This window comes from Gopherus flavomarginatus, chromosome 1 (assembly GCF_025201925.1).
Source record: "Gopherus flavomarginatus isolate rGopFla2 chromosome 1, rGopFla2.mat.asm, whole genome shotgun sequence".
Classification (NCBI taxonomy): domain Eukaryota; kingdom Metazoa; phylum Chordata; order Testudines; family Testudinidae; genus Gopherus; species Gopherus flavomarginatus.
In genome coordinates this window covers 47,032,105-47,057,699 of record NC_066617.1, presented here as the reverse complement: position 1 = coordinate 47,057,699, position 25,595 = coordinate 47,032,105, and the positions used below count along the sequence as shown (strand labels likewise).

Below are 25,595 nucleotides of genomic sequence, written 5' to 3'. Positions count from 1 at the left end.
ATTGGCCCTCTCCCTGCTGTGGTGGGAAGGGTGGATTTGGGTGAGTGGTGGGAGTAAGTTGAGGGGGCAGTGGTTTATAGGCCAGTGGATATGCCAGTTATGGGGATCAATGGACTAAACTCTTCATGCAAGGCATATACAGGAGCCCCATATATGGATTGTTGTATTAGTAATGATGTGGCTGGCTACAGGGTGGGGTGTCAGTGGGGAAAAGATTGATTTCACCCTGATCACTCTTCCATCCTCTGCATAAAGCTTGTTTACTCAGGCTCAGGGCTTATAGCCAAAGGGGAAAGACATCAGCATTTGGCCCAATATGTAACCAAGAAGAAAGGATTTGGATTTTAATATGTTGCTGCTGTCAAGTTTTTCTACTGCAGCAGAACTAAGCATGAGAAGTTTCCACTTCATGTAATGTGTTAATAGCAAAATGTTTTATGAAAATGAATTTAGGCTGTGGGATTTCTGTGTCTAAATGCAGTGCCTTCCAGTACCAATTAATGCACAGTTTATTTCAGATTTTCTTCTTTATAAATGCAAATAACTTATCTGCTAGAATATGGAGAGAACATTTAATTTCATTCTTCATTTAATGTGGGACCTGGTAGAAAATAAAGCTGGCATTCTTATGCAATTTTGACTTCTGCAAGCCTTTTAATGTATGTTTCTTAAAAGTATAGTAGTATAAGTATTTAAGAATTTGTGTAACATCTTTCACAGCTACAAAGATTTTTTGAGACATTCTTCAAATCCAGTTCCCCTCAGCAAGTCTTTGATAATATGAAAGAAACGATAAGTAAACTCTTACTGGTAGCTGAGGCATTCAGTGAATCACCCAACGTTGGACCAAAGACCTTCAGTAGGTAAGAAGCTACCAATAAATAAATGCTAAGTTATTGTCAAGTTCTTCAGAATATTATGGAAAGTAGTTGAGTAAATAGATTCTGCTGTAACAAAGAAACTGATATTTCATACTTGGTATTAGAGTGAAATAATGTGTTTGGCAAATAGCGATCTTCAACAGCAGAGGCATCCAGCTTTCTCAACTTCAGGGCCAAACATATTATTTCAAAAAAAGTCAAGGAGTTATAATCAATACCTTGGGTCAGATTCTGTGTCCTGTTCCGCTTCTTTTGTATTGCTCAGGCAGCACAAAGTGAGCAGAAACCTCCCACAAATGGGGGAGTCCCCAAAGAATGTGAAGCTGGCATAGCTGTCTCCTGTGCTTCTCTACTTTGAGCCCCTGGCGTAGAGGGTGTGGAGGGATGAAAGAGTGAATTGCTGAAGCTTATTGTGCTCCAGCTGTCTCTATTTGGCATATGGTCTTTTGGGGACTGTAGCTGACTGGTGCAAATTAGAGCAGTCCCTGGCAGCTATAACCAGGGCTGGAGCAGGGAATTGCAACTGATCTGAATATTAGCGCAATTTTAGAATACTGTCCTAAGTATTACACCTCTTGATGTATACCTTAATAATACTGTATCACTTTTTTTTATTGGATGATTAGGTCATTGCAGTCATTCCTACTGGATTTTTTAGTTTTATATGGACCAGATACTTGACTTTTTTTATAGTAAATATACATGATTTATACAGCTACTTGAGGGCCTAGTTGTTGAGCAGCAATAAAGCTCATTATTTGTCCTAAAGCAGTAGGAATAGAATATATTGTGTGTGAGAGAGAGAGATACTGTGACTATAAATATAGAGTTATTTTCAAAGTTGTGCAAAACCAGCTAGCTTGGGTTCACATAGTTTCACCAAACCAAATTGATGGGTTGGCTGTTTTATGGGACATCCAAGTTTTCATGTAGTTCCAGGCTTGTATGAATCCAAAATCCCACCACACAATTGCAGCAAAGACCATTGAGGTCACAATGAAACTCATGAGTTTTGCTGCCTACTCATCCTTATGTAACATCTGTTTTCCCAAAAATGTCATCCATCCAGTTGCAGAACCCCACATTCTCCAGCAGGCACTTCCTTCCTCTATATTTTTCCCCTCTCTCAGCACACCCCGAAACCCTCACGTACCACAGAATGCACTAACATTAACAGAGGAATACCTAGATTAAAAAGACCCCATAACATTAGAAATCCCCATTCCATTCCATCCCATCTGTGCTTGGTGCATCTGGTGGTGTATTAGGTCTCAGAGTAAAATAATGGGCTTCTGAAGCAGCAACAATGGATTAGAGCAGCATTTCTCAGTGCAGCTACTGCTAAATTGGACAGGGAATGAGTGGTGGGCAAGACTATGTTTATATCTTTAAAGTAAAGTTAAAAACTGGCCAGTGTGTGTGTGTATAACTTCTCTCTACTGGATGGGATCAGTATTGTTAATCTATGTATCAGAAGAACTACATTGCTTACAGTCATGGAGGCTCTCCATTACTCCATTGCTAGCGGAATAGGGTTCTGTCCTCTCTGTCACTGTCCAGTCCTAGGTGGCCATGGATTTTAACACAAAACCTATTTTACTTGGTCTGTTAAAAGAAACAACAGTGAAAAACAACATAATGGCTTGAAGTCGATAGGCCAGCGGCTCAGCTGGTCTAAATAGTATCACTCCATTTAAGTCAATGAAACTGTGCTGATTTTCACCAGCTGTGGATCTAAACCTATCTGCATGTAACTTTACTGACTTTTTCTCTTTTACTGACAATTATCTCACATGCTGTATTCTTGTCATGTTTAATTTCAGATGCAGTCTATGTTTTCAGATGTTAACCTTTGACATTGGGTTCAACACCTCCACTTATCCAGTAGTTCTTGAGGTAAGCAAGTGCCAATCACATTTTTTAAAACGTGTAACATTTTTTAAAGCAAGTAAGTGATCAGATGGATGACGGGGATTTATTTTCAGTATTTTTTTTAATTGTTTCCCCTGGTGTTCGGAGCTTTCCAAACCCAAAGGGAGGAATTGGCCCTTCCCAAAAGAGCATAGACTAAAAAAAAGTACAGTAGAGAACTGTCATTGATGATTGCCCCCAAACCTCTAAGCAACTATGCACAAATGTACAAATAAATGTATGAATACATTAGTAAGTGGAGTCTTGGGAGTCAGGGCTGGCTCCAGGCACCAGCTTAGCAAGCAGGTGCTTGGAGCAGTCACTCCGGAGAGGGGTGGCACGTCCAGGTATTCGGGGCACTTTGACGAAGGGTCCCTCACTCCCACTAGGAGTGAAGGACCTCCCACTGAATTGCAGCAAATTGCGATCATGATCATGGCTTTTTTTTTGTTTTTCTTTTGGCTGCTTGGGGCAGCAAAACCCCTGGAGCCGGCCCTGTTGGGAGTGGAAGAGTTCTTATGGGACTATGGAATAATATTGACGTCTACTAAGCACTAGGCACTAAAATCTCAACATCTGTAAACAACTTGGCTAGAAGTCATTGTGGTCTAGCTGAGCAGGCACTGGCTGTGGAACAGGGCTCAGTCTTAGAGCACAGCTTGGCATAGGTGACTGGAGGAGGCCAAGGTCTTAGGAATGGCTGAAATGTCTCCCAGTGCAAGTCTAAATGCTGCCCTAAATTGTGCTGGCTTGTACTGCTCCCCTAGAGGCCATTATGCCTACAAAGATCTATGGAGCATAACATACTCTGACCTCCATCATGCTGCCTTCCGCTTCCCAGACCACCCTGACATACCCTCTACACACAGGAATGTGGTGAAGAGCCCATTATGCCAGCTTTGTGCCACCTACTATTCCCCCTCCATCAGAGGAATTCTCGGCTGTCCCTTTAGGGCAGCTTTCCAGCTGTTTTGCACCGCTTCAGGGAATTTGAAAAAGCTGTGTCTTCTTTTGTTTGCACAAAAGAAAAAAAAGAAAAAATATATTTTAAAAATACCCAGGGTCATTCCAAAAACTAAATAATAATAAATCTTGATTTAAAAAAAATCAGTTTAGGTTGCTAAGTGAAATCTGTGCAGTTTCCTATTACGTCATCTACAAAATGCAAAGAAATGAGTAGACATAGTAAACCTTGCATTGTCCGCAAAATAAATATAAAGACATTCTTATCAAGTATAAAGAAATGCATATTTCATCATAACTTAATAACCTCAAGTTGGACTCTAAATAAATATAGTACTTTCATCAGTAATCCTCAAATCAAAACCCTTTTAAAAACAGAAGTTCTTTCTACATGCTATAGACACCTCTTGATCACCCTCAAATGGAAGTCAAAATAAATACATATTTTAGATCATGTTCTAGTAAATTACTAGTGATAAATGCTTTCCTATGAAAATATATGTAATAACATTATTCTAAAAAAAAGCAATTATAAATACTTCTAAAAGAGATCTACTGTCAGCTACTAAATATTAACAGATATTAATACAGTATTTCTTAAATACATTTGGATGCAGAAGTAAAGAAAACAAGAATGTTACATATAAACCCTGATGGATGCGAGTTGCAGTTGTGTTAGGATTGTGAAATGAATTTCTCTATGATTGATAGAAATTATGTGATTGTTTGTTATGTCTAATGTAAAATGTATGTCCTTAACTATTCAAGTTATGCTCATTACTAAGCTTTAAGAACTTAAGTTTTGTGTATAGCATGTAGTCACTTAGCAATCTTCACTCTTAAATATTTTTTATATATATAAAAAGGCTGGACATTTTTTAAACATATGCTTCAAAAACACATTAATTGATATGACAGTGCTATGCTCTTCTCAGTGCACTAGAGGTCAGCAAACACTATGATGTTTAATCGTTACAGAAAATGAAATACAGTATTTGCTGTGTTACAATTCTACTTATTGTATCAGAAGTAATACACGTAGTAAAATACTAGTACTTTATTTGTTTACCATCTATGTGCATTTGATTCCTTTTTTTATTCATGCCCTTTATGATTCCTTTGAATAAATAAATAAATCCAGCTTAGATATATCAGGGAACACTGGATTTGATATAAAAACTGTACGTTAGTTCTTTTTTTTTCAAGGTGCATGAACACTTTGACTTTCAAGTTGATGACTTGAATTTTGAGGACCAAACTGTAAAAGAATTCCTTCTTGAGGATACGTTCAAGTTTATCTTGTCTAATAAGTCTTCAGCTTCCAGTGTCTTTGAGACTTTACAGAACATTTACAAGTTAGCTATGATTAAGGTAAGAATTGATTTTGTAAACATTTTTTTTATTACAAATTAATTGAAAATATTTAATTCTAAATGATAACCTTTTCTTTGTGAGGGTTTTTCTTCCTAAACTACAAAATGAAATATTTGTTCAATCAGAATTTTTGGGGGCTAGTCAGAGTTGTATGAAACTGTGAAAAACATATTATGATGACACCTTGCATGGAATTCTTTCTTTCTTTCTTTCTTTCTTTCTTTCTTTCTTTCTTTCTTTCTTTCTTTCTTTCTTTCCATTTTCCAGCTTTCAAGAGTTCACATTTTCAAAGCTGCAATAGTGTGAAATTCTGTGTGTTTTCAAGTAAAAGCAGTTTTGCTTAATAATGGGACCAAATTCCCTTTTTAGTATGCAGCTTTTGTGAAATGTTTGTAAATACAGAACTAATTTCAAATTATCTATAAAATGCAAAAGAGTCACATTTCAGCACATCATATTTCTCTACAAATACTACACACCCCTTTGTGCTAGTTACCTCTCACTAGATTCTCTCTTACACCAAACTAACGTTGAACACAGCAGACTTGGAAGAAGGAAGAGCTATCAGGGAGCTTGTTTGGTCTCACCAATTCTTTGCCCCAGCCCTGGCTCAGGTTAGTGCAGCTAGGGGGCTGCTCTAACTTTCACCAGCTGGGTATGGTGCCCAAGGGACTATGTACCAGCTAAATATAGCCAAAGCAAATTGGTCTCCACCTAGGGTATGCGCAGCAGCAGATTCATGTAGCCATGATATAGCTGTGGTGATGGTGTGTAGCATGGACTATCACGTTGAATGACTCCTTGCAAGTCTGCTTCTTTCAGCAAGAGTCGTTATGGGAAGATTTAGACTCTTAATTTCCTCAAAATTGCATCTTTCAGCCTGATTCATGGTTGGCTGCATGCACAGCTTCCTTTGAATGTAGCTTTTTAAACCTACAAAAGCATGCCATCTTCTCTACACTGGTCATTACCCCATCACTGCAGTCATCTTGCTCTCAACTGGTGCAAGACTGCAACTTGCTGGGATTGTCTAAGTATCTCATTATTTGTGACAAAATCAAACCTAACCAACAGATGTTAAGAACACGCCATAAGTTTTGATGGTGAAAACTCTTCTTTCCTCTCCTCCGTTGTTTTTAATGGCCGTGTTTCTGCTCTATATAAAAAAGTTGTCGTCACTTTTACATTGGACATTCTTGTCTTGGTTGTCACATAGACATCCAATCAACTAAAGATAGGCCTTTAGAAATGCTGAAATGCCGTTGATGCAAGATTGATCTGACATGTGACTTTGGATATAGAACTTTCTGCTGTCAATCAACTACACAGATAAATTAAACTATTCAGCCATTCAGTGTCAGTGCCATCTACATGCAGTGTCAGCAGGTTATTTGTTTTCATCTTATAAGAGGCGTACATAGCTTTGGTTTTATCACCATTGATCTTAAGTCCCATAGATCCTTCAGCTTTTCAGAGCTCTTCCAGCATCAGTTGTAGTTGGTCAGTAGTCTCTCCTAGTAAGGCAATATCATCTGCATAATCGAGAGCCTCTAAAGACCAATCTTTAAATTTCACACCTTCTACTTTGGCCTCAATCAATTTGTCATCAGATCATCTATTAGAACATTAAATAACATAGGTGAGAGAATTCATCCCTGGCCTGCTCCTGACTTAACTGGAAACCAGTCTGTAATACAGCCATTGACCCTCACACAGATAAATGTGCGGTGGTACAGTTCTTCCACTTGCCACACTATGTCCTCAGGCACACCCTGCTGGTGTAGCAGTATCCACAGTGCTGATGGATGCACTGAGTCAAAAGTCTATATACATGTTGTTAACTTCTTTTTGTTGTTCTAGTTATTTTTCAGTAATATGCAGGGCATGTGTAGCATGGATTGTAGATTGATCTGTACAGAAACCACAGTAACAGTCCCTCATTTTTGGGTTGAAACAGTATTTCAATCAATTCAGTAGTATGGTCGTAAACACTTTCCCTGGGATTGACAGCAGTGTTATTCTCCTATGATTTGAGCAAGCTGATAGCTCTCTCATCCCCAGGGTGTGTTTACACTGCAATTCGACATGTGATTGCAGCTTATATAGGCATACCCATGCTAGCTTTAATCTAGCTAGAACGTCTAAAAATAGCAGCAAAGATGTGGTGGCAATGATCCTGGCGGGAACTTGTACATCCTACACTGAAGCTTGTGTCACTGCATCTTTACTGTTATTTTTAGCTGCACTAGCTAGATCAAAGCTAGCTTGGGTATGCCTATACAAGCTGCAATTGCACATCCAATTGCAATGTAGACGTATACCTAGTATGCACCAGCTACTTCTGTCCTTTCTTTTGCAGGATGAAAACTACCAGAAGGAATATGAACAATGTCTGTCTTTAGAAGAAATAAATTCAATGATTCATTTTATAAAAGAGCTGAAGAGTATGGGACAATTTGAGCTGGTAAAGTAAACATTATTATTATGTATTTTTTTGGTATTGTGCTATTTCCTTTGATGTGATATCTTTGGGGGGATATAGCAGTTCAACTGTAAGTTGTTTAAGAAGGAAGTGTTTCTACTTTTTAAATCTTTGAAAACATTATGGATTTTTTTCTTATTTCTTATTGAAATAAATGTTAAAGTGGTCAGAATCCAGGTACTTTTCTTTAAGACATCATAAAATAGTGATTGATTTAATAACGATACGACAGAACAGAATTATAGTACATCACAAGTTTTTAATTTTTCAGAAGGATGCTATCAGGTGCCTAAAGTTTAGTACATGTGTAACTGCAATATCGTGGCCTATGTTTTAGATATGATGTGATGGTGTGATGCAGAGGCTGGCAGCAAATAGTGAGAGAGGATGGAATGGGAAAGGATGAAGTTTACAGCAATAACATCATGTGGATACTCAGTTTGGTCTTGCACATGTCTTGTGGATTCTGCCAGTTCTTCCTATAATAAAAACAAGGAGATAACAGGATAAGAGAGAATATCAGACTCATTTCTTGTGAGCTCACAGAAAAGGCGAGTGTTCTGAGGTATACAAATGAGAGAGGGAAAGGGCTTGATGAATCAAGTAGGTAGGAAATGTGTAGGGCATGATAGAAGGCTTGAAGACACTTACGAGAAAAATGAACAAATGTGGCCCCGAGGCTGGCATTAGTAGTGAAATAGGCAAGAGGTGATGTGTTAAAAGATGAGGTCAGATAGCTATGGGCGGTAGAGTTATGTAGGACCTCAAAGGTGAGGACAGGAAGTTTTAATTTAATGCAATGGAGAAGAGGGGAGGGGGTCAGTGGAGAGATTTTAAGAGGGGATGACATGGTCAGAATGACATAGTAAGAAAATCATTTTGGAGGCCATATTCGATATGGAGAGGTGGGGACAATGTGGGTGTTGGGAAGGCTGGAGAGGAGGTGGTTGAAGGATGAAATGAGGAAAACCTGGGAAGAAATGTCAAAGAGGCAGAATGAGGCATAAAATGAGGGATTGGAAGGAGGGAGATAGATTAGGAGTCATTAGCGTAGCCATCATAGCTGCAACTGTATGAGCAGATAATGCACTTAATGTGTGATGGGGAAAAAAGGAGGGTACCGTAGAGACATCCTTAGGGAATTCCCCCCAAACAGGGTGTGGGGGAGGAGGAAAGATTCTGAAGGACCAATCAGATAGGTAGGAAGAGTTCCAAGAGCAAATAGTACCAAGAAAGCCGACGAGGGATAGGGAGTCAAGGAATAGAGAGTGAGCAACAGTTTTAAAGGTAGTGGGGAGAGCCAGAAGAATGAGCATGGAGTACAGCTGCTGAGATTTTGTAGGAAGAGATGAATGGAAATGTTTGTTGTGTATGTATTTGGTGGGGTGGAGAGGGGGGTCTAGAATAGAGTTAGAGAAGGGGAATTTGAGGAAATGGTTGTAAATGGGTCATTCAATGATTTTAGAGGTAATGAGAGAGGGAGCTGGAGTGGTAGTTCACAAAAGTAATAGTGTCAAAGGTCAGTTTTTTGAGAATTGAGGAACCAGACCATTCTGGTACTTGGAATGGAAAGAGCCAGTTGACAGTGAGAGGTTAAGGGTGAGATGGAGGGAGGAATGACACTGGTGCAGAGGTGGGACAGGTGGAGGGATTGGAGAAAGTTCAAGACCCATTAGTGGCAGCAGAAAAAGGGTGCTGGGGATGAAAAGGAGGAAAGGGAGAGTAGGGAAGGCGTAGGGAGGTCATGACAGATGTTGTCGGTTTTCTTCTTGAAGTTAGTGAGATCCTGCGCAGAGAGGGTGGAGGATGTAGGAGAGGGGAAGGCTTTAAGAAGGAGTCAGTGGCCATTAATAAATGTTTGGGTTTATAGGCATGGGACTCAATAAGGGAGAGGCAGAGCTGCTGGGCAAGGAAGGTGGCAGAACAGAAGGCTCAGAGGACAAATCTGTGTGTAAGAAGTCTGCATGGTGTCTGGATCTCCTCCAGAGAGGCAGGATGAGCAACAAGGCTGGGGATTAGTGGGCAAATTATATGGGGGGAAAGAGGGACAAAGGAGTCAAGGATAGCGAGAGTGGTGTGAATGGACTTAACAACTGATCAATGGAGGCAAAGGAAACGCAGCAAGTATTGGGAGACAGAGCATGAGAAGTCACAGGCATTAAGGGATTGAAGGTCCTGGAAGGTCATGGGACAGACAGAGGTGAGCAATGGTACAGGAAATGAGTTGGTAGCCACAAAGAGGAAATTCAGTAATGAAATATGAGAAAGGGAGCTGTGCTTCGTGATGGCAAAGTCTGTGGCATGGCCTTTTGGTGCAGGGAAGAGTTCACCTCCGTTTGAGAGTCAAATAAGCAGGTGAGAGCAAGGACACAGAAGACTGAGGGATAAGGCTTCTGTTTCGGAACCAGTAAGCATGGTTTTGCAAAGCATGATAATCACTATAACTTTGGGAATGTATCTTAATATGAGTGCTAGGATGGTCTATTAAACACATGTAATCTGTTCCTAATTTTTCTTAGCTTCCTTGTTATGTTTTACATATATAATATGCATCTCACCTATTGTAACGATTTGCAAGACAAGACCTCAATATGTGATTTAGTCAAAGAGATATAAAGGGAAAATCTACAAGAAAGTGTTTTTGCCTTTATTAATCTGATCCATATCAACTTTCTCTCTTTGCAGCTTTTCCCATCTTCTGTACCCAAGATTCAAACTTTGCTGCATGATGTTTATCACATGGTAGACCCAATGGGAAAGCTTGGGTCAGTCCTGACAGTACATTGGTTTCTTTCCAATTTACTTGAGCAGTTCCAGTTCATGAATAAAGAGGCACGTCCAAATCTCTCAGGATGGTAAGATGGCTATTACATAATATTTCTAGGAACAGATCCTCAGGTGGTGGAAACCAATGTAGCTCCACTGACTTTAGGGGAGCTTTTAACTTAAGACAGGCTATGCCAATTAACACCAGCCCACGCACTTGCTCAGCGTGTCTTATTGTGGTGTGTTGGGAGGTATTCCATTGTTAATGTTGAACTGAATTTCCAGGTAAATCCAGTTTTGGCCCCCTTTCTTCCCCTTCTAACACACAGGATTATTGGTGGCAAAATTAATGGTGTATGTGAGGGGTAGAATTCTTCTAGCAGATTTGAATTGAATAATCTGAATTACTATACTCTGAAAATAGGGATGTTTACTAGAATACAAAAGGTCTCTCTCTCCTTGCCTCCCATTTTGAACCCAAAACAAGAAGGCAAGAGATAAAAACTTGGGCCAAGATTTTCAGAGGTGACCAGTGCTTTTGGGTAGTCAAAGATTTTGGATGCCCCATTTGAGACACCTTACTCTGAAAATCAAATTCTAAATGCAACTCTAACTTTTAAAGTTATTAAGATTTTAAATAATAATATCAGAATGGCATGTCGACTGCAGTGGGCTTACATTATGATCATGACTGCTGTAGTATTAAGCTTTCACTTGAAAGAAAGAAAGAAAGATCGATAAATCTTCAGCCTTTCCTGTGTGGAAACAGACTTTAAAATGTAAGTCAATTGTTTGTCAGTGGAAAAAGGGACATTTTATCAACCAAAACTGAAAAAATTACTTCTACACAAGGTTTTGTGAATTATGATTTATTGAAAAAAAGCAGAGGTGTTCATCACAGTTAGAAAATTCATCAAAGGTTTGGTTTTTTTTTAGGACTGTGAAGTGATTAAAAAAATTAATCACGATTAATCGTGAGATAAAAAAATTAATTGTGATTAATCACAGTTTTAATCTCACTGTGAAACAATATTAAAATACCATTTATTTAAATGTTTTGGGGATTTTCTATATTTTCAAATATAGGGTCAGGGCTGGGGGCACTGAACTTCAGTCCTGCTCGGGGCTTCAGCTGGGCATGGGGCATCAGTCCCTCTCAGGGCATGGAATGCAGGACTCTAGCCCCTCTCGGGGCTCCAGCCACTCTCAGGGTTTGGGGCATGGGGCTCTCGCTCTCCCTTCCACCTCAGGGAAGCTGTGGGCTGGGGCTTCTTCAGCCCCCCACCTCCACCATTGCCTCCTGCCCGCCCACAGGTATGCAATTAATGCATAAAAATTAACATGTTAATTTTGCTTTCAGTTAATTGCAGGCATTAACTTGACAGACCTAGTGGGTTTGGGTTTTTTTTACTAGATCATTGCTAGCTACAATATTCTTTTATGGATTCCCACCACCTTCCTTAGTTGATGGTGTAGTTTCCCTTTTAACATCATCTTAAAGTTTTTTGGCAGGAAAGAACAAAAATAATGGTATTGTAAATTTGGTACTCTATATATTTCTTCTAAAGTTGAAGAAATTCATGTTTATTTTCCATACTCATTTTCTTCTTGCTAATGACATTGAATGCAAGTGTACAACTCACCTACTGGTAATGGAGGTGACATGCATGTATTGTATCCATTATGAAATAGTGAGAGGTCCAGTTTCTGTTTATTTCATCCAACAAATTCTTAGTGTAATTGTGCAAACAAAAATAGTAAAATATTTCTTCCTACTTGGGGAATTTTATCTGCAGAGGCATCATAGGATAGTCACTGAACAAGGAGGTTACTGTAGGGATTCCTAAAGTCTAGTTCTGACTCTGCCACTGATTCATTCAAGTCATCCATGACTTGCTTTCTGTAAGTCAATTATCTTCTGGGTCTCAAATTGCCCCTCTATAAAGTAGGGATTAATACTTCCCTACCACATGGGGTAATTAATGTTTTCATGGTGCTTTGACAAAGTACAGTGCTATATAAGTGCTAAGGATTATTATTATTATTGCTAGCTAATTCATGAACTGCAATTCAAAGATGCAGCTGTTTACATTCAGAAATAATCTTTTGCCAGTTAGCCAAAATATTTATCCTTGCATACCAAGGCATACCAACCTTTAACACTTTCAGTTCTAATCTAGGCTTTACTATGCACTTGCACTGAGCGAGGCCCCTAACTTCTTTTTTTCTTGAAGTTGGACATTTATGTAGGTGTGTATATATGTGCATGTGCCATTACCTGCTATTATGTGGCACAGGTCAGCCTTCCTGTTCATATTTTGTACCCTCTAATGGCTGATCTAATTGAGCTGTTCCTGTAGCTCACGGAATAGAGGTTTGTGTTTTGGAAGTGGTATGTAGGGCTGGCTGGAAAAGATTTCTATTTCACAACAAAAATTGAAGTTTTTACATTTGGTTCCATTCTGAGGTGGAACAAATCCAACTTCTTTAATTTTTTTCATCACAAATGGCGGGGGAGGCAGCTATCCCCAGAATAGCCAATAGCCCACTTGTAGGTCACTCAGTTGGGATGTGGGACACCCAGGCTCAAGTCCCTGCTTTCCCTGATTTGGAGCACGGACTTGAATCTGGTTCTTTCACATCCTAGCTGAGCATCCTGTCTACTCAATGAATTGTAAAGTAATTTGCTGACTCTCTCAATCTCACCTGCAAGAAGTGTTTCTCTTCCTATAAATAAATATTGATTGGGCAAGCAAGGGAGAAGGAGAGTGACTGTAGTCCAGGGCTTCAAGCATTCACCCTGGGATCGGGGAGACCTAGGTTTGAGTCCTTGTGCCAGAATCAGGCATGGGCGGCAGTTTTGTAGAAATTTTGGTGGTGCCCAGAACCCACCTCCACCCAAACTCCGCCCCCCCAAACTCTACCCCCTACCTGCCGAAGGCTCTGGGAGGAGGTCTGGGGTGTCGGATGCAGGCGCTGGGAGGGAGTTTAGGGATGGGAGGGGGTGTGGAGGGAGGGGGTGCAGGCTCTGGGAGGGAGTTTGGGGGAGGAAGGGGGTGCAGGGGTGGGGCTGGGTTTGGGATGGGGCTGAGGAGGTTTGGGGTGTGGGAGGGGGCTCAGGGCTATGGCAGAGGGGTGGTGTGAGGGCTGTGGAATGGGGCTGGGGATGAGGGGTTCATGATGCAGGAGGGGGCTCAGGGTTGGGGCAGACAGGGTGCAGGGGGATGAGAGCTCTGGCTGGGGCTGGGGATGAGGGGTTTGGGGTGTGGGAGGGGCTCAGGGCAAGAGTAGGAATGTGGGGGTGCGGGCTCTGTCTGGAACAGGGATGATGGGTTTGGAGTGTTGGAGAGGCTCAGGGCTGGGGCAGAGGGTTAGGATGCGGGGAGATGAGGGCTTTGGCTGGGACTGGGGATAAGGCGTTTGGGGAGTTGGAGGGGGTCAGGGCCAGTTCTAACATTTTTGCCACCCCAAGCAAAAACAAAGAGCACCGCCCCGCCTCCCGAGCGTCGCCCAAGTCCCCGCCCCCAAGCATCGCGTTGCCCTGTCCCTGAGTGTTGTGCAGCCCAAGTCCCCCGCCCCCTCTGAGTGTTGCATCACGCCACCCAAGTCCCCGCCCCCCCGAGCATCAAGTTGCACCACTCAAGTCTCCCGCTTCTCCCTGAGTGTTGCACTGTGCCGCCCAAGTCCCCGCCCCCCCAACATGGCTCCACGCCTCCCAAGCCCCACCTCCCCCCAGTGCTGCCCGGACGAACCAAAAAAAACAAAACCAAACCCTGATTGCCGCCCCATCCCGAGGTGCTGCCCCAAGCACGTGCTTGGTAGGCTGGTGTCTGGAACCAGCCCTGGCTAGAGCAGAGGGTTAGGGTGTGGGGTGTGTGTGAAAGCTCTGGCTAGGGGCTCTGGGGTGGGGCAGAGCTGGGGATGAGTTTGGAGTGCAGGCAGCCTGCTCTAGGATAGGGGCTAGAGAGGAGGACTCACCCCAGCCCTTTCCTTGCCAGCAGCAGCAAGCTCTGGGGGAGGAGTCCCCCTTTCCCGGCCCTCCTTTCCCGCCCCCCCAGCAGCACACTCACCCCCACCAGTGTCCCTGCATGTGCTCCTAGGGTCCCTCTCAGGTCCAGGAATCTCCCTCATCTTCCCCATGGGTGCCGAGGGGTGCTGCATGCGCCTCTTCCACTGCTGTTGCCTCTGACTGTAGCCTCACTGGGGATGGGGGATGGGGCTGCCTCCTTACCCAGCATGGGGCAGGAGTGGTGACTGGGGGTGGGGGGCTGTGCTGGTGGAGGGTCCCGCCGGAGAAGGGAAGGGTCTGAGGAGGAAGGGCAGGCTTAGAGTCAGTCTGCTCTGGCAGTCTATATGGGGGGTGCTAGGACCCGGCAGCAGCAATTGCTTCAGAAAGGCGGCATGGAGCTGCATGGAAGAGGCAGGGATGCTCTGCTCCCTTCAGGGCCCAGGGACATGCATGGGGCCAGCAAGGGGGGTCTGAGGGACACACGGGAGAGGCTCAAGGGGGCCAAGGGGGAGACCCGGTCCCAAACATTGGTGGAGCTGGGCTCCTGGGCTCTGAATATTGCTGGTGCCCAGGCACCACGTGGATATATAACTTGCTGCCCATGGAATCAGGTGCAGGACCCATCTCTTGGTTTTGACAGACTTTTGTGGGAGAGACTTCTCAGATCCAGGATGGAATTTCTGGTCAAAACAGAGAGAGGCACCCGCCGATAGCCAGGTGGTTAGAGCAATCACCTGGGATATGGGAGATCCAAGTTCACATCCTTGCTCCAAATCAAGCAGCGACTTGAACTTGGATCTCCCAGGGAGTACCCTCATGAGTGTCTCTTTCTCTTACCAGAAATTCCATCCTCAACCTGAGAAACCTTCCGAATGAAAGTTTAATTGAAGCCGATATGTTTCTGTGAAATTTTTCAGTTGTGACAAACTGGCATTTTCTCATGAAAAAATGTTGCCATGAGCAACCATGGACTCTGTCCCTTGTTGTTGCACTTACTTAATTGTCCTACACCTGTGTGGTCTGTGGGTATGTCTGCAGCAAAAAAAAAAAAAAAAAAAAGTGTGTTCTTAACTAGTATTAAAATAGCAGTGAAGACATGGCAACTTGACCTTTAACTTGGGTTAGCAGCTAGTTCAACCCCAGGCTCCCCTACATGTTCACTAACCCAAGTAAGGAACACACTTCTTTTCTGGCAGTGTAGAGATACCTACTATGTAAATGGCTATGAATGCTTGCAAACGGAAAAGATGTGAGTTAAGTTTCATCCCAAGGCAGCCTGTTTCAGCATTTTGTTTAAACTTTAAGCTTTCCTGAGGTTCATAGCCTTGATGAGTTTTGTTTATAGGGACTATTATCCTGGCTTTCAAAGATTTGGGCCAATTTTTTGATGAGCTTCTTAATTGTTCCCATTTATTGGCATATGCAAGATCTGTGGTTTCATGTACAAACCGGCAACTGCAAGATCAGCTACCCCTTATGGATGTGTAAATGGACAGTTAAGGAGGCTCACTGAAAAATTTCCTCGATTTAGATTTTGTATCTTACTGCTCATGAAACCAGAGAATGAAGACCCTACTGAAAGGCTTTTACTGGTTAGCATTACTCATCCACATACCATCTTTTGCAATTTTAACATCCCTAGTGAAGTTAGTGAATTCTCTGCACTTCTTCTACAGGAAAATCAAGAAGAGTTCCAGAAACTCATCTGGGACCATCATGAAATGGTCAAAGCCCAGGTGAGAATGAACAAATAGTGAACTTGTAATGCCTATCATTACATCTGTGAACACCATCTCTGAAGGAGCCTGTGAATGCGAACAGCTGTAGGGCAGTTTCTGGGGAGAACAAGCCCAACACACATACACAGATCCACTAAGTGCTGGCAGTAGGGAAATTAGTTGCCACATTTCCTATCTCAGTGGGATAATCCTGAATTCTTTGTGTTCTGATGTAAGACTGACAATGATTCATTTTAATGGTCCTTTCTGCAAGTCTCATTAAAACATTTGTGGGGGTTGGCCACAAAGTAAGATTTCACCGTCTCCCCCCCCCTACACACACAGAAAGTGGATTTATGTCTTTTAAAATCATAAACTGATGAACAGTAGGCTTCTCTGGCAATGCAATTCTTCAAGAGGACTTCAAAGGGAATGTTTTTTGGGGAAACATACTACTCCTGCAAGGAGCCCCTTTGGATCTCTCCATCAGTCATTTCTCAGTGTCAGTCTAACACAGTGTTTGCATAGGGAAGAGTCTATTGTAAATCTACCTTGCCAGCCTCCAGTCATGTCCAAAAATGGATTTGACTCATTGTAAGAGGAAATCTGCTGAATTGACAAATTAAGAGTCGCTGACATATTCCTGAGTAGTTGCAGATAATTAGTCTTCATTTGGTAAAATAAGAATGTGTATGAATTCTAGCTTTAGGCATATAATTTCGTTTTGGATTTGCAAGTACATAGTCTAATATTACATTTGTCTACTTCATTCCAATGTATAAATCCATACTAACCTAAATTCAGTCATGTGCCAACTACTCAAGTCTTCACTTGTCTTAAAGAAATTGTTTTTGTACAAATTGTAACCTGAACTGCATATTAAAAATGGGTAAAAATGTAATGTACAAGCAATCTGAAAGCTTTTGTTCTTGGATACTCATCCCCTCTCAGTTCGCCCTCCCTATTAAGCTGCTTTCTTGAAATTCATTTCTGCTTTTCTTCCTCTGGGCTACTGTTTACTATGAGTGTGAGTTTTTCATCATAATCATTTCAGGTAAGATTGCTAGTATTGGGAATGTGAGTGCAAAAGGTGCATCTTTCTGTTCAGAAAACTACAGTACCATGCCTCATGCCAAGGGAGAGAGGAATTTTTAAAAAGTGTTTTCCGTGGGTGCTGTTCCTCTCATTGATCTAGAAACATCTTTACTATTGCATTGATAGGAATTCTTTCCCAGAAAAAGAAGATGTTAAACAAAGAACTCCTTTCAACGTAATGAAAAATCATAAAGGTAGGACATCAGACTGGTTTACTTATAACATACCACATGCTTTTCCTGTTTGTTCCAAAAATCTGGGAACGTCTGTGGTTCAGATGAACTGATGTGTTTCTTACATTCGTGCTTTCCAGTTAGAAGGTTGTGGCTCATTTACTAAACATAAAAGGCCAAATTCTATCTGCCTAACTAGTGAAAGTTGTTCCATGGACTCCAGTGGGAGTAGAGCAGGCAGCATATGGCCCAAACTGAAATGAATACAAATATCCCCTTTTATTTTTATAATTCAGTTATGTGTGGGGGAAGAGGGTTGTTGTCTTTGTGTTCTGCAAATAGGGATTGCATGCAGTGTGTACAGGAGAACATAGTTAATTGTTTCTATTTGTCCTTTAGAATTGCATTTTTCCAATGAGACTAGAGAAAAGCATTGCAATCACGGTAAGTCAAGATCTATATCTTTGTACTGACAGAACATGTGAACTTTATGCAAAAGGTGGCACTGCTTTAACAAATTTTATATAGTGTGTATGCAACTTTCTTTAAGGAATGGAGTACCATTAGGCCCTTAATAATGAAACATGGTTTATTAAGTAGCCAGCATTTTTATGAATCCATCATTAATGAGTCAGCTATGCAAAGTAAACCTCAAGCACCAAAGTTAGACATTGTTATGTTTATATTGTAATGTTAATATTCGAACATTCATTGATCTTAAAGCCCTTATGGTTTTTCTTCTGTTATACCACTGACTGTCATGTAGTTTCTCCTTTTGCATACAGTTGTTCTTATGAAATGACCTTTTAAACTTTAAATTTTGGGGTGCTCAGCTATCATACAGGATATTAGTTCAGTGCTTAACCCTTCCTGATCAATAATATCTGTTCAGAAATACAATATTTTTGGTTCTTTTGTAATGTAGAGTGAAATACTTAAATATAAAATTAAACACACACTCAATCGTTTTTTTCTTTCAACCTGCATTTACACTTGCTTCATATCTCTCCCTCACCACCATTAGCCATCCAGAATTCCATTCAACTACAAATATATCATTGTACAGGCAGACCTCTTTATTGCTATATCCAGGTGAAATAATGTGAGACCCAGAACAGTGCACACACGGCTGCAAGGACATTTGGCTTATTCAGGGGTACAGTCAGCTGAGTATCAGGCAAAAACACAAGAAAGCCTTAGGGTGTTGCAGAGCTGCTCAGGGGATGAAGAGATCATCTAAATGAGCTCCTGGCATCCCACACCTTAGAACATTATTACTACCTTTACAGGGTCCAGTGCTCTTTTTCCCTCTGCCTAAATGAGGCTGTATTGTCTCTGAGAGTTATTTTGGGAGAGGAAGACAAATTGCAGCTTAGGGGTGAAGAATTTTCAGCCCAATGGGCCTCATCTCCTCTCTGCTCCTCTCTAAGCTTGGAGTTCAGCCAGGAAGATGTCAGTTTTAGGCCAAGAACATTCCTAACCTGGCTGACTGACACCATGATTTCACCCCTCTCATAAGATTTTTCTTGAAAGGTACCCCTCCCTCCAGCTGCTGTAATTCTTAAGGCTATTAGTGATTTCTCGGGGAATAAGCATACATCCTGAAAGGATCTGTGCTTTCAGGGCCGCTCCAGGCACCAGCCCAGCAAGCAGCTGCTTGGGGCGGCCAACAGTGAGGGGTGGCACGTCTGGGTCTTGGGCGGCAATTCTGCAGCGGGTCCCTCACTCCCTCTCAGAGTGAAGGACCTGCTGCCGAATTGCCACTGAAGACTGAAGCAGCGGCAGTAGAGCTGCAGATCGCAATGGCTGCTTTTTTTTCTTTTTCTTTTTGCTGCTTGGGGCGGCAGAAATCCTAGAGCCAGCCCTGTGTGCTTTACACAGGCCACATAGCATCTTGGGGAACTCAGGAGTGCTTCTTATATCCTTTGAACACTTACTTTTCCTAAACCCTCTATGCTGTAGGTTTTGAATATGACCTGTTCTCTGGGGAATCTAGCCCAAATTCTGCTCTCAGTGTAACTTTGGAGTAACAGCATTAACTCTATTTACAACAATGTATCTGAGGACTGAATTTGTCCCTTTTGTGTTACTCTCCAGTTAAATTCACCCTCGTGGACAGGCCCACACAGGGCTCTATGAACTATTTAAGCCCCCTTAAACTGTGTATTAAGCTTCCAGATCTGCTCAGCTATTTGAGGGAAAGAGTTTACTGGCTGGAATGTTTGCAGAAGCAGCCAATTATAATTGAATATTGGAGAACATTCAGAAAAAGCAGATTTTGAATTTGCAAACATGCCAGAAATCTGATTCTAACAGATCAGATTAAAATAGTTGCAAGAAACTTGTCACAGATGATCTACAGGCAAATAATAATTCACAGAAATCATTTGTCAGATAATGCAGAATAATGAGTGTGTTTGAGAAAATCATGATCTTTATGGATTGTCCACAAACAGAAAAGAAGTGCAATTTGTTGAATGAGGATTCTTTATAAATTATTGACCCAGTGTACAAATGACCCCATGAATCCGAATGTGACCCACATGATCAGTTCTTATGAGCAGTAAGGGTGTTTCCAACAGATTGATTTTTTCCTGGCAACTACACATATACATAAGCCCTGCACACAAGCTGGTACATACCTAAATTGGTTGTGAATTTCTGTCATTAAACTCATGTAAATTTCAATTAATCCATAGGAGACAGGATTTGCTGACCTTAAGCCTTAAACTTTCAATGCCTTATTCAGGCTTCTAGTTTTGTGACTCCTACTAAAGTCATTGGGCAGAAAATGGTAAAACCCCTGCACAGGTCAGAAAATTTACCCCAAGTTCCAATACAAAATCCATTAATGCCTTGCAGCAACAGACTCAGCATAGCTATGAGTTAATAAATCTCACCACTGATCATTTAACAGCCTGCCAGCAGTTACTTGTTATTTTAAAATGTCCGTATGTTTCACTGTTTTTTCTTTGATGCCTTCTTGGAACAGATAAAGATACCCTATCTCATATCAGGCAGATCTTCACTAGCCCGCCTTTGGACCTGAATCCTAAATTTAATCCAAAGAACAAAGAATACTACACTGAAGTCCCATTTGATGTGGTGACAGTGAAGATTGGAGCAGAACCCTCTAACTGTCAGTGCCAGGTGCACCTTGATGAGAGGAAAGGACCAAGGTATGGGGAAAAAATGATCCTGTAAGCACAGAGCTGATTCTTAATATTGGAGAAATGGCAAGGATGGCAGCCACCTCTCCATTTCCAAGAGAACAGAGTACCTAGGAATTGAGATTACAAAAGGAGATTTTAACGCCCAGACATTTTCTCCTTTAGATTTGTATTTGTTTATCAATATATTAAAGATGTGCGCATTACAATCACAGTCACTGTTAAACTCCAATTAACAAAACCCCAAACTGTTAGAATCTCCTGCCAGCTTCTACGTAAAACTCCTCACACCACCAATGGTCTGAGGGTAGATGAGGAGCATGGTTGTTGGTAAAATATTCAGGGCCCAAATTATACAGAGCTGTATATAAGCTAAACAGCACTGGGTCTCATCAGTAATTGAACAGAAGATTTTCAAGGTGAACCCAGGAGCTGCTGGAAGCAGCAGTGGTGATTCACTTGGTACAGCCTTTCTGTCTTAGTCATTATAGGGCCAGCATCCCACCATGGTATAAGGAACCTATTGGAGGTGCTGTCTTTGGTGGTGTATAAAACTGAGGACCTGACCAGTTGTGGTCATTGAGGGTCTTCTGGTCCTTTCTGCAAAACTATGGGGGTTTGTCCTGGTATCCTAGCCAATATCTTCTATTATTAATCTAATACTCTTCCTGTGGTTTCTATTAGAGCAGTTATTCTTGATGTCTCATTACAAAAACAAAGCTAACACAAAACCCTGTCACAAAACAAAGCTAACACAAAATTTTGGATGTAGGCTGGCTGCCACAATACACCCCAGAGTTGTGTGCATGGAGTGATTGATACACAAATAGATATGTATGCTATATAATGAGAGTTTTCAAAATACTTTGAGAGCCTTCTGAACGAAATAAGTTATATAAATATTTATTAAGAAGTAAAAGCATTTAAAGTTCAATTCTCTTAGTTTCAACCATTCTTAGATCACTGCAGAGCAAAAGCCTCTCCAGCACTGCCCTTGTCTATCATGTTGAATGGTTTATTTGGGACTCCATCATTCTTGTACAGTGCACAATTTTAAGGGCTAGCTAAAACTTTCAATCTCATTTGTCTCCCTCCTCACTTCATCACTAATTTGAAGCTGCCAGAAACTATTGTCCCTAGCTGCATCATTCACAATTTTCTTGTCATTGTTGCCTGACTGACTTGCCAACTCTGAAGCTCTCTCTCCTGTATAAGTTGCAAGCTAGTAATATCACATTTTTAGATTGTTTCTTGCACATTTTTGCTTTATTGCAAGATTTTTTTTAAATGCCTTTGCAAGCCATACTGTTATACATCTGAAACCATGGAAATAAACATTACTAATAGAAACCTTAAAAGCTGAGGTCCATGTAAATTGCAGAGGAAAGTACTGTTCAAATCTTGGCTGATTTAACATTGGGCCTATCACTTTCTATTGTTGTTTTCCCTTGCAGTGTTGCTAACTACCCCCTTGGCCTGGGAATTAATAAAATCACTATTCTAGTAACAGATAACTCGCATTCCAACTCCGAGGTTGTGAGCAGCTATAAAATCATTGTCTATCGAGAAGACCGCCCAAGTCTGCCTTTGTTTGAGGACTATATGGTGTGTGGTTTTGTGCAGGTACTGTTTGTTTTTTATTCAAATATACACTTTATATATTATATGGCCTGATTATGTTCTCTCTTACACTGGTGTAAATCAGAAGTAACTGAACTGAAGCCAGCATGGAACCTGTTTATATTAGAATGAGGTCCCCAAACTCTTTGGGAATTTTCAATCCATATTGTATAAAATAGGGGGATTATGAAGTTTTTTGGCTATAAATATAAATTATACATCAGTACCTTTCATACTTTGTAAGCATTGGAAAACTCCAAGCTAAGTTGCCATGACCTTGGTCAACTGAAATCCTACTTGCCACAATATTGTATCTTTCTTTGTAAGAAGCATCAGAGTTATCAGGACAGTAAAACAGACGTAGTAGAGTTTCTGTAGCTATGATCATCTGTGGAGTTGATGGCAATGTTTTCATCGTTATGATTGTGATTATGTATTCATTTAGTCTTTGCTTAGTGCTGACAGTGGGATCAATTCTGGTCAAGATACGGATGTCAAAACGATTTATGAATGAAAAATGTATAGTCAAGAAGACAAATATATAAAGTGAAAACACACGGGGGAGGCCAAAGGAAGGAATGACCTTAGCTTAGGTTTTTTAAAGTGTGTGTGTGTGTGTGTGTGTGTGTGTGTGTGTGTATGCAAATGCATTATATCTGTATGCAAAGACATATTGTATGCAAATATATATATAATGTATACATGGATCCTTATGGAAGCATTGAGCCTTTAGAAGGGATCTGAATGAAGAAAATCTTAGGGTCTGGCACACTGCAGTTGGAAGGACATTTCATACATAGGGATCAGCATAAAAGATGGGAGTAGGAAAATTAAAATAAAGGGGCACTGAGGTTTCATTATTAGTGGAGCAAAGGTGGTAAAGGAGAACGTGATAGGGCATGAGATCTGAGATGTAGGCCAGGACAGCTTTGTGCAGGTCTTTGAAGGCTGAGCACTACAAGTTAAAACTTGATATGATGGGGACAGGAAAATCAGTGGAGAGATTCCAAGAGGGAAGTGACAATAGGCAAGGAAGATAACTTTGTTTGTGAAGTTTTGAATAGAATGAAGAGTGGGGAGGTCTTATGGGGAACCCAGAGAGAGTATTTCAATAGTGCTAAATTATATTATCACAAGCAGGCAGGATTGTAAGCCAGAGGGCTTTATTAAACTCAGCATTGTGGGCTCACACTCTGCCATTTCTATTTGTGTCATAAAACTTCTTGACTTACACCAAATATCCCCCTTTTAAAACCTGATTCTTTTTCTCCAGTTTTTCTCAACATACTACAGAAGAAGTTCAAGTAATCAAAGTGAGAGCTGACACAAGTTTTAGATTTTTGGGACAGAAAAGGGTGTAATTAAAAAAAACGGTATTGTGAAGAAAAAAGCAACAAAGCTTGCAACAGCAGCAAGGAGAGGTTTTTATAGATTCATAGATTAGGGCTGGAAGGGACCTCGAGAGGGCATTGAGTCCAGTCCCCTGCCCTCATAGCAGGATCAAATACTGTCTAGACCATCCCTGATAGACATTTATCTAACCTACTCTTAAGTATCTCCAGAGATGGAGATTACACAACCTCCCTAGGCAATTTATTCCGGTGTTTAACTACTCTGACAGTTAGGAACTTTTTCCTAATGTCCAACCTAAATCTCCTTGCTGCAGTTTAAGCCCATTGCTTCTTGATCTGTCATTAGAGGCTAAGGTGAACAAGTTTTCTCCTTCCTCCTGATGACACCCTTTTAGATACTTGAAAACTATCATGTCCCCTCTCAGTCTTCTCTTTTCCAAACTAAATAAACCCAATTCTTTCAGCCTTCCTTCATAGGTCATGTTCTCAAGACCTTTAATCATTCTTGTTGCTCTTCTCTGGACCCTCTACATGTTTCTCCACATCTTTCTTGAAATGCGGTGCCCAGAACTGGACACAATACTCCAGTTGAGGCCTAACCAGCGCAGAGTAGAGCGGAAGAATGACTTCTCGTGTCTTGCTCACAACACACCTGTTAATGCATCCCAGAATCACGTTTGCTTTTTTTGCAACAGTATCACACTGTTGACTCATATTTAGCTTGTGGTCCACTATGACCCCTAGATCCCTGTCTGCCATACTCCTTCCTAAACAGTCTCTTCCCATTCTGTATGTGTGAAACTTATTGTTCCTTCCTAAGTGGAGCACTTTGCATTTGTCTTTATTAAACTGCATCAGGTTTACCTCAGACCATTTCTCCAATTTGTCCAGATCATTTTGAATTATGACCCTGTCCTCCAAAGCAGTTGCAATCCCTCCCAGTTTGGTATCGTCTGCAAACTTAATACGCGTACTTTCTATGCCAACATCTAAGTTGTTGATGACAGTCGTAGGTTGTCAGTGTTGTTGGGAAATTGTGTAGTTGGCAGTAACAAAGTCAGTCCACAGGGTCCTTAAAAAACAATATCATCAATGCAAATGTATGGCAAAATTCTCTTCTCTGATTCTTATATGTAACCAGTGCAAAATATCCTATAAACCCATGCTACAGGTTGAAGGGGATAATTTTGTTCTCAGATTGAAATCATATCTAGTCCCAGAGGAGAGTCTCTGATATGGAACCAGAGTTCAGCCTGGCATGTTCAGAGATATAATAACCAAATCTTCACTGAGCTTAACATCTATGTGTCTAATCTGTTGCTTTATATCATGTACCCGCATCATGAAACCCAGGCACTGTTTCCATGAAGGTGAATTATGCCGGCTAGTGTTCCACACATTTTGAATTCATTTGTTGTTGGAGCTTTTGTATAGTTTTCAGGAAATCCAGTAATGCTATAGGAATGAGCAACTGACTGCAGAATATAAATAACCTTTTTCTTTATATTGCCTGATGAGGCCTCTTTCTCTGTAGGTGGTCTGTTCTACAATTAGGGATTCTTTTTAGTGTTCTTGTTTGGAGATGTGTTATTTTCTTAATCTTTACTAAAAAGGACCCAAAATTTATTCTGACTGAGTCTTCTTTTCCTCATTAAGTTTTGGCATGTTAAAAAGTATGATTATGGAAAAGTTTTGGCAATTGTTACTCTTTCAGTAACTGAAAACTGGTATGTAGTCTTGAAATAAGTTTAAATGCACGTTATATAAAAGGTGTGGAAGTGGGTCTATCAGTTTTCTTGATGTATAGTAGTGCCAATTTTCATAAATCCTACTTGCCTGAATTAAAGCAGTGATGTACTTTTATAAGTGATAAAGCTAGGGAGCAAATTATAGTCAGGAGAGGATTAAGAGTTGCTTCATGAGATCTAAGCCCACACAGCATTTGAAGGTGGCCCAGTGACTTGCCTGATGTCAATAGTGAATCGGAGTAAAACAGGAGAGCAGCAGTGGGAGGGATATGTCATATGCTCCTTGGAAACCAGAATTGGCTATGAAGATGAGAAAAGTCACTCCTATCACCC

The 25,595-nt window shown here is 41.1% G+C and overlaps 1 protein-coding gene across 3 annotated transcripts in view; it reads left to right on the top strand.

The window, feature by feature from the left end:
• Nucleotides 1–25,595, top strand: part of CPED1 (cadherin like and PC-esterase domain containing 1) — a 229,261-nt gene that overhangs the window by 86,237 nt on the left and 117,429 nt on the right. For all 3 annotated transcript variants that reach the window (XM_050936099.1, XM_050936100.1, XM_050936101.1), the window contains 10 exons: nucleotides 721–863; nucleotides 2,705–2,777; nucleotides 4,962–5,126; nucleotides 7,489–7,593; nucleotides 10,297–10,466; nucleotides 16,063–16,122; nucleotides 17,326–17,393; nucleotides 17,772–17,816; nucleotides 20,365–20,551; nucleotides 21,997–22,165. In XM_050936099.1, the coding sequence (XP_050792056.1) occupies nucleotides 721–863; nucleotides 2,705–2,777; nucleotides 4,962–5,126; nucleotides 7,489–7,593; nucleotides 10,297–10,466; nucleotides 16,063–16,122; nucleotides 17,326–17,393; nucleotides 17,772–17,816; nucleotides 20,365–20,551; nucleotides 21,997–22,165 (1,185 nt within the window). The remainder of the gene's footprint in view (nucleotides 1–720; nucleotides 864–2,704; nucleotides 2,778–4,961; nucleotides 5,127–7,488; nucleotides 7,594–10,296; nucleotides 10,467–16,062; nucleotides 16,123–17,325; nucleotides 17,394–17,771; nucleotides 17,817–20,364; nucleotides 20,552–21,996; nucleotides 22,166–25,595) is intronic.